The sequence below is a fragment of the Alosa alosa genome, chromosome 8 (genome assembly GCF_017589495.1).
Source record: "Alosa alosa isolate M-15738 ecotype Scorff River chromosome 8, AALO_Geno_1.1, whole genome shotgun sequence".
Lineage (NCBI taxonomy): Eukaryota > Metazoa > Chordata > Actinopteri > Clupeiformes > Clupeidae > Alosa > Alosa alosa.
In genome coordinates, this window is record NC_063196.1 from 11,175,593 (window position 1) to 11,185,190 (window position 9,598).

A 9,598-nucleotide genomic window follows, 5' to 3' on the forward strand; every position below is an offset into this window, starting at 1 on the left:
TGCCACCTTGGCACTAACTTGGTTATTTATTTGGCTGATGCTTTTAGAACGACTTACAGATAAGATGTTAACTGCAGAGACAGACTCCCTGGAAGCTGCCACTTGTGGTTAAGTGCTTGAATCGAACTGATGACTTTTATATAGGCTACCCAGCTCACATCCTTTACAATACAAACTGCTGCCATCAGTTAGATACAACAAGGCTCCAATTAAACACAGGTAAAGATGATGTAGCTGAATAAGTATATAAAACTATTACTAAAATGGGGTGTAACACAAGGGGCCATGTTGTACTGGAACACACCTATACGCTTGTTCATGTTATCATGTTATAAGTCTGTTACTGCACTATGACGTGACATTTTCATCAATTTAATTCAGTTCAATTTAAAGAGCTTTATTTCTCTGTTCGGAACTTCATGTCAAAAGCATCAGTGTGTGTCCAGTTCACCTCCACACACACACACACACACATGCCACATGGAGCCAATTAGCACAAGCACAAAAAAAGACTGATCAGTAAGGAATACAGTGATGGCCAAAAGTGTTGGCACCCATGCTAAAGTTGACTGAAAAGAGGAATATAAAATCATCTTTTGGAAATTGATCTTAATGCCTTAAGTGAAAAATGGGGAAATATCTAACCTTTAAGGACACCAATTTTCTTAGTGAATGAATAATGTATCATAAATAAATGTTCTTCCTTAAAATACAGGGGTCATAAGTATTGCCACCCCTATGTTAAATTACCATAGAGACAGATTTTTTTTTTTTTTAAAGGTCAGTTATTTCATGGATCCAGAATACTGTGCATCCTGATAAAGTTACCTTGGCCTTTGGAATTAAAATAGCCCCACATCATCACTTACCCTTACCATACCTAGAGATTGGCATGGTGTTATTTCAGTTAGCCTATTAGCTGGTTTGATTTGCATTGAGCTCAATGAGCATCAAACCAGCTAATAGGCTAACTGAAATAACACCATGCCAATCTCTAGGTAATGGTGAAGGGTATGTGATGATGTGGGGCTAGATGAGTGGATCAAAGGCTTCTGCAAACAACACTAACTGTTATTCCTTCCACACACACTCCCTCTTTCTTAAGATCTCAAGATATGACCAGTAAGCAGCATAGCCAAGAAAAGGGTTTTTTATTATAGTCAGAGTGACAATTATTTTTTAAAACATTTTTGTTGTTTGTTTCAATACACAAGCAAAAAAAAAAGAAAGTTCAGAGACATCAGCAAGTTGAAAGCAGGTAAATTATATTTACACAGGTATTTTACATAGATACTGCAGTTTCACACCTGCCATATGCAAAAATGGTATTGCTGTTTTTTAATGTATAGTACAACTACTAATTACAATTGATATGAAAAGCAAATAAGTTATTTAAATATCAATCACATACACAGAGTGTGCAACATATGTTAATCATGTCATATATGTAATTATGCTTTAGAGATGGGGAATGATACAACATATTGTAGTTAAGTAATTAATGGGGAGAATGTTAATTAATGACAATTACAAATTTGTACATCCTGGGCTTGGCATTTGGAACCGAGATGTTCTTTTCTGTGTTAAGGAACAGTTTGATTTTGTAGACCTCCTGTTCTTAATCTGACACAGAATGAATGGTTTGTCAAAGGGCTACAAATTCTCATGCCAATTGAGCTTTTATTAATTTATATATAAAACAATAAAACAATTTATTCATTGCTAAAGTGCATTTTACAGTAACAGTATTTTTCTTTACAAATAAAAAATGTCTTTTTTTCCGCTTTTATTTTTTAGAACTATCTGATATTTGATTGATCATTGAAAGAGGACTGGATTACTGGATTGAAAACCCCACACTTCATTCTTGTGAGCACACACACACACACACACACAGACACACACACACACACAAACACACACTCTCTATCTCTCTCACACATACAGACACAGATACAACTGAGAATGTTTTTGTTTGGTAAAACTGTGTGCATTAGACTATGGACACAGATGTCTGCTTGTGTGTTCTGGTCCATGCCCCTGTGTAAACGCACTGATATCTCAGTCTGTATTAGATAATAGTCACTTCAGCTGTCAATCACACACCACACAAGATTGTACACTCAGGTAAGACTTCTGTGCTTTACTTCGGCTTAAAGACTTGAAACCCTGAATGGACTTCTGGCACTGATTTCTTATGGCCCAAACCGGGCTCAACACCCCCCACCCCAGAACTGACTGACCTCTTGTGTGTCCATGGCAACAAGAGCACTCTTAAAGGCCTTCGCACATTGGCACCGACATGAGTGTAGCACACTCCATTTTTAATGTTCGATTACATTAGATTCAGTTTTGTTGGCACCACTCAATAAAAATCTAATGTTTTTTCGAATACTTGTCAGCTAAACATTTTGGCTCTAGGCAAGTGACAGAAAGTGGCGGTGCACTCATGTCGATGCCTATATGCGGAGCGCTTTAGACCTACTGTAACTACATTCTGACAGTAACTTTGAGCTTACTCATGCGCCCTTTTCCCCTGAAGCTGAAACTGTGGGCTAGATCTAGTTTAGATCAGCCCCATTAGTTCCACCCAAAGAAAACGAAGAACACCTGGGTGCTTTGTGCTCTACGTAATTATGATCTATATCTATACACTCTGTTTGTGCTAATCATACTGATAAACAGAATCCCTGGTGGATGTGTCATAGGAAGTCCTCATCTAAAGCTTTTTTTGTGTGTCTAGAATGGGGTAGATTTTAAGGATGTTGCCTCACTACATTTCATTTGAGTTATAGCAAAACATTCCTCAACCTTACAAAGTCTCACTACCAGATGCTGAAAATAGAGTCTACGCAGAATACAATGTACACACACACATTCATACACCCACACACACACAAAACAAAGATACAGCCTGTGTGCTAACAGACATTCAACCTATCCCTGGAAACCCGAATAATATAACTTTCAGGAAGTGTGATTGAGTGTGGATACAAAGCTTAAATGCTCATGTCGCAGTGTTTACTGTATATAATGACAAGGAAGCTATAGAGAAAGCACACTGTTGCAGTGGAGGCACTAGAATCTGACCAGTGAGAGGAAGTGTTGAACTGTTAGACACAGAAAAGTGTTAGATTAAATAATAGTTAATTATCTTCCATTAGTTCTGATTAGAGTAGATTAGACAAGAAAAGCAAATTTTGGCTCTTCCAGACAACAGGAAGAAGCTTATGAAATGGCTATATGTCAACCTCTGGCACACACACACACACAAACACACACACACACACACACACACACACACACACACACACACACACACACACACACAGGACCCTGAAATAAAGGCATATAACACTATTTCCTTTAAATAAACACAATGCTATTGAATGCTGATATGAGAATAATGTTGTCTTCTTGGGCAGCCATGCCCTGGCTAACCACCATATATACACTCGCACACACACACACACACACACACACACACTTAGTTGATGACAGAGTGTTTTGAGTCCCACAATCCACTGGCTTGTGGCACCAGCAGTGATGCACCAGCGACTCCAAAACGGATCTTGCCCAGACACAAGCCGCCATATTCAACCATATCTGAGCTCTGACAGAACAGATCACAATGATGTACATCCTGTCCTTTAACCCACCCCCCCCACTCACTCCATGAAAGGAAAGAGTGTACGAGTTTACTTCTTTTTAAAAAAGACTGCTGTTGTAGTGAGCGACAGCAGTCTGTGGGCACCATACAACCCTTTGTAAGGACAGAAGATGTGCTGCTTACTCAAACGGCAGTGCTTTCGAGTCAAAGGTCAATGTCCTTTCAGTCTCAAGGCCACTAATCTGTCCTTGGCAAACAGATGACAGACAAGCAGAGAGAGACAGAGAGGGAGAGGAAGAGAGAGAGAGAGATGAAACGTAGTAGAAGAGTAAAAAGGTATGAACATGAAAGAAGAGATAGAAAGCCTGCTGAGGTGACCGGCTCCATGAGTTCAGAGAGCACTGAGATTAACAGCATGACATGTGGTCCTGCTCACAGCTCGAAGAGATGCAAAGACTCTGATCGATCACCCACTGGAATGTCTGCCTCCACTAGATATGGACGTGAACACACCTATGGAAGAAGCTACCGTGTTTGTATGAAACTGAAGACTTTTGCTATCCCTCAGGATGACTGATGAAAATGACAGATGGAGATAGAGAGAGGGGAAGAGGACCTTCTTCCTATATTCTGGGGGTCACTCTGTGCTGTGCTGCCCATGTCTTAAAGGGCACAGGCCCAGACATAGCCTGAGGTGCAGAGTAGATGTAGTGTGATGCAGACATATCGCTGCAGAAGTTATTGATGCAGATGTTATTAATGCAGATGTTATCGATGCAGATGTGGGTTATGAGGAGACGTTTGAGCAGGAGTCACCGAGCGTTTGGGAAGAACACAGAATGGACTGGACAGATGGACAGAGACGCAGGTGGTTGGCTGGAGAGATCCTGCCATTTCGTTGCCCTGGTCCGGACTTGACCTGCATGGACGAGTGCAGACGCGGGCACACAGTCGCAGGCACGCAGTTGCAGGCTACGAGGCCAGCAGACGGGCCTCGTGCAGGATCCAGCGCACATGGCCATCCTGGCTCACGCCGGCCTGGTGCAGACACTCCTCGGTGAGGGCGCGCACCCCGGCCAGCGAATCACAGCCCACCGAGGCCAAGGGTGCCGCGTACATGGGCAGGCCAATGGACACCAGCCAATCAGAGACAGAGAGGGAGGCCGAGCGGCACGGGGACGTGGGCTTGCGGCAGGCGTCTGTCTGTCCGCCCGACGGGATCTGAGGAGAGAAGAGGAGAGCGAGAGAGAGGGGGTTCATTTGGGATGAATTACTTATGAGAAGACTGAATTGTCTGTTGTGAATTACTTAATAAGAGTCTATCGCTTGTAGTAACTTATGGTAAGAGTCAATCGCTTGTGGTAAATTACTAGTAGTAAGTCTGAGTCGTTTGTGGTGAATTACTAATGGTAAGAATGAGTTGGGGGAGAATAAATTGTAGTGAGAAAGTGAATCCTTTGTGGTAAACTGCTTGTTTTGAGGGAATAATTTTTTGATTAATTGTGTGTGGTGAAGGAGGGAATCACTTGGGGGGAATGATAGAACTGCTTGTATTTGCTGTATATTGTATATACTGTATTTTGGGGCAGCCGTGGCCTACTGGTTAGCGCTTCGGACTTGTAATTGGAGGGTTGCCAGTTCGAAACCCGGCCAGTAGGCACGGCTGAAGTGCCCTTGAGCAAGGTACCTAACCCCTCACTGCTCCCCGAGCGCCGCTGTTGTAGCAGCCAGCTCACTGCGCCGGGATTAGTGTGTGCTTCACCTCACTGTGTGTTTCACTAATTCACGGATTGGGATAAATGCAGAGACCAAATTTCCCTCACGGGATCAAAAGAGTATACTTATACTTATATGTTTTGTTAATCTATTGAATTGCTAGCCATTGTGTCATTTGTGACTCATAATTGAGTTGTTTGAGGCTCATCATAAGTAAGTTGTTTGAGGCTCGCAAGTGTGTGGTTTGTGGCTGCTTGTGAGTGAGCGGTTTGTGGCTACTTCTGAGTTGTTTGCGGCTTGTCGTAAGTGTTGTTCTGAGTTGTTTGTGGCTCATGAGTGAGTTGTTTATGATTCGTGAACGAGTTGTTTGCGGCTGCTCGTGAGTGAGTTGTCAGCGGGTCGTGGGTGAGTCGTGTGAGGCAGTCGAGGGTTAGACTCACGGCCATGCGGTGCTCCTTGCGCAGCTGTTTGACGCGGATGATGTCCAGCGTGGAGAAGATGATCTGCAGGGGGCGCTGTAGCTCCTCACTGTACCTCTGCACCAGCAAAACCGGCACACCACACCTCCCATGCTGACACACACACACACACACATGGACTCACACAAGTTAGCACTGATAGTATTTTATCATTTAGGAGATTAATTTGGGCATTGGCTATGACTGTGCATTATATTTATTATGATATTATAGTATTACAATAATATTATGTTTAGGAGGTTAAGCACTGTGTTCAGTTGTCAGCATTGTTAGCATAACTGGTAGTAAAATAATGGTTTTGAGTTATTGTGTCACTTTCATTTTTTTGTTTAGATCTATCTAGATGAATATTGTACACATGATGCATTTGGAAAAGACAAACAGAAAAAAGAAGTGAAGTGAAACATTCATATCTGTCTATTTTCACACACCACACTTAACACATGATAGGAGAAAACATTGTACCTCAGTCATGGAGCATAATCTTTCAAAACTAAGCTACTACCTTTAAAGGAACACGCCAACTTAGCTTATTTGTCGTCTACCCCCCAGTTACTGTAAATTAAGGACACATAAACCCTTTTCTTCTCTGTGTGTCCAACAACCAAGTCTGACACTGTTAGCCTAGCTTAGCATAATTCACTGGAACTGGAAAATGAATGTATCATGAATGTATGTAACTTTTGTGTGGTACTTTTGTACCACAAACATAATTCTTTAACATTGAAAAAAAAAAAAACAGACATAAAACCAACACACTCCAGGCTAGTTTTCCTAGTTTAGGACAAAAACGAGAATATTCAATGGAGGTCTTCACTGACAATTATGAGCAGGCTTCATCCATGTACAAGAAAACTATCAATGTTTTAATATAATTGTATTTAAATTGATTGAATTTGCTCCACCATTCCCTCTGAGGCACTGCGTCTCACCTTATCGGAGTAGGGCTCCTCAATGAGGTCGATGCCCTCTGCCACCAGCCTTTCCTCCAGAAGAGTCTCTAGATCAGCCATCTTGGACACCCTCCTGAGCGCAACCGCCGCCATCGCTGGCCTGGAGCCATGGATCTGTGGGCAGGCAGACTCGGGCAGGTCCGACAGCCAGGGAGGGGGCACCGACGGCGAGGTGCCCGGCTCAGGCTCGGTCTCCCCCGGAGAGAGGCTCGGGGAGATGGGGGAGAACGTGGTGGGGGTAGAAGTGTTCCCCTCGGGGGGGCTGGGGCAGGTTTTGACGGGCAGGGCAGGCAGGAGGTGGGCTGGAGGAGGCGGTGGGCGCAGGCCGTTGGGCAGGCGCTCCTTGGACTTCTTGACGGGTACGGGAGGGGGCACGGGGGCCTTCTTGGGCAGAGTCCGCAGCGGGGGGGAGGTGGGAGGGGACGTGAGCGGGGAGCTGACGGGCGACGCCACAGAGGCATCATGGGACGCTGGAGGACTCTTTCGGAATGGAGACAATGGTGTATTGTGAGACGCTTGAGGAGAGCTGGGAGACGTGGCAGCGACAGCGCCAGGCCTGGGTGGAAGAGCAGGCACAGCAGTGGGCATCACCCCACCTTCCTCCACCCTTTTCTTCCTCTCCACCTCCATCCGGTCTTTCCACTCTTTGGCCCCGGGCCCCTGAACAGGCAGCAGAGGCCCCCTCTGGGTCTTCTGCTGCTGGTCGAAGGCTTGTTCCCACAGCAGGTCTCCCACAGACTGCGACCTCTTCCGGGACCCGGCGGCTCCGGTGGGGGCCTCCAGGGGCACGTCCAGCATCTCGCAGCTGCGGCTGGTGGGCATTAGGACCCTGCAGCGCCGGGCCCCCCGCACGCCCCGCCCCAGGCCTCGCAGGGCTTTGATTGGTGGGTGTAACAGGAAGTGCTTGGCGGCGGCCGCAACGGGGTGCTTGCGGGCGCGCTCCTGCTGAAGGGCCTCAGTGGAGCGGGTCAGTGGCAGCGTGGGGTAGTCGGCGGCACCCAGCTCCGCACCCGAGTTCAGCAAACGCGAAGCCTTCCGGATTTTTCCTGTAGAGACGGAGAGAGAATGCGAATGTTTCTCAAGAAATCTTTCCTGACAATGAATCAAAGTACACCATCTCACAGGGGCCATCGTCTTTGTCGATCATGATTTTGCAGTGAAGATCATGACACATGATAACTTGGGCGAATCAGTCATGTGACTAACGTTACAATTGAGGGTATAGCTGCCATGTCATCTATACTCATGGCATGGAGAAAATACCAATTCATCTTCAACTATTTTCTTTTTGATGTGGTGGAGGTTTGGAGCGTGACTATAGTTACAAAAAGTCACACTCCAAACTTCCACAGCATTAAATTACACTTTCTCCATGCCCAGCATACTTAAACATAAATCTTGAAACTCAATAATTAATACCATGGCAGCTGTGCAATAATATGTGTCAAAAAAATAACCAATTTGTAACGTCAGTCATGATGGATGTGCCCTCTTGCTCTATGTATATTGAGCAATGAGTGGAAACCAATGACATTGTGGGTGGTCTAGAGTGATCTTGATTAGAATGTGGTTGAGGGAAGCAGAGAGGTTACAACTGGAATATTTACGTGTGAAAGAGTGAGTGTGTGTGTGTGTGTGTGTGTGTGTGTGTTTGACCTTTGGGTGTCAGTAACTTACCATGTTATTATCCGGAAGCTAGCCTGAACACAGTTTTGATTGGTTACTGTCAGAGGAAGGAACACAGTCCAAACGCTCGAAAAGTACCAGTGTTCAAACAGCTGTTCATATTAGATGCCTACCATTTACAAATATAAATACCCAAGTTCAAACAACTATTCTACTGATATTAGACCTGTATCATCTACTATTAAATCTAGCATCTAATGAGCTTAATCTCCCTCTCTCTCTCTCAGAAGTCAATCACTGTGAACAACTCAAAAACATGTGAAGAATGTTCTGAACAATCATATGTTTTCACATTTAAAAAACAATACTCCAAAACAGTTGGTAAGGCAGTCATAGATTAGCCTGGCGTCCGCCAATTTCATTTAGCTTCAGTTCTTTGCCGAAGAGGAGCATAGCAAAACATAGTCAAGAGTATGTTCAACAACAAAGACTGCAGTTAAGATTCCTCTCATGATTTTACAGTAGTATGTTTTCGAGCTGTGCATTGATCGTGTGTATGGCCTCCCACTGTGCTGGATAGCTTTATAAAGGCTGGACCATTTACAGGTTGTTGGTATTCTTAACAGTGGTGTTCTTCCACTATTAGGAGCTCACCATCATTATTCGGTTTACACTCAACTTTACTCAAGTTCAACCTTGTTTTCTTGCTATTGTCAAAGAATAACTCCACATATTTTCACATCTGTGGTCATCCTTTCGAATAACATAATTAGATTGAAATCCGGCTGTAGAGATCTTGGCATGGGTATATGAGTATACATGTTTCATGTTTTTAGTTTTCACAGCATAATCAAAGCCCTTATGTCTCTAAATCATGTGCATGTTACAAGGTTACAGTTTCAATTACAATTTTGCCTGTCATCTTGGATTCTACGACTTGAGACTGTTAATGTTGGCGTCTACAGCAGGTGTGTTCAGCTCTGACTGTATATTTGTTTTTGTTTGTCTGGTGTGTGTATGTGTGTGTGTGTGTGTGCGTGTGTGTGCGCATGTCAGATGTCTGTAAGTGGCTCAGAATGACATGAATGAGTGTTACGACCAGTGGATTAATACGTGAGATGAAAGAAAGTTAAGTGAGGAGACATTGGTCAACAAAAGGCTAGTTTATTACGACACAAAGCATGTGGTTATGTTCCTCAAGAAACAGAGCGTGT

At 44.0% G+C, this 9,598-nt stretch overlaps 1 protein-coding gene across 6 annotated transcripts in view; it reads right to left on the minus strand.

Moving 5' to 3' along the window:
- Positions 1-1,134: 1,134 nt before the first annotated feature.
- Positions 1,135-9,598, minus strand: part of sash1a (SAM and SH3 domain containing 1a) — a 201,535-nt gene continuing 193,071 nt past the window's right edge. For 5 of the 6 annotated variants that reach the window (XM_048250043.1, XM_048250042.1, XM_048250047.1 and 2 more), the window contains 3 exons: positions 6,738-7,804; positions 5,767-5,898; positions 1,135-4,831 (listed from right to left, as the gene is read on the minus strand). In XM_048250043.1, coding sequence (XP_048106000.1) covers positions 4,583-4,831; positions 5,767-5,898; positions 6,738-7,804 — 1,448 coding nt within the window. In that variant the 3' untranslated portion in view covers positions 1,135-4,582. Of the gene's footprint in view, positions 4,832-5,766; positions 6,145-6,737; positions 7,805-9,598 lie in introns of those variants that run through there. The other variant, XM_048250044.1, reaches the window with a different exon arrangement.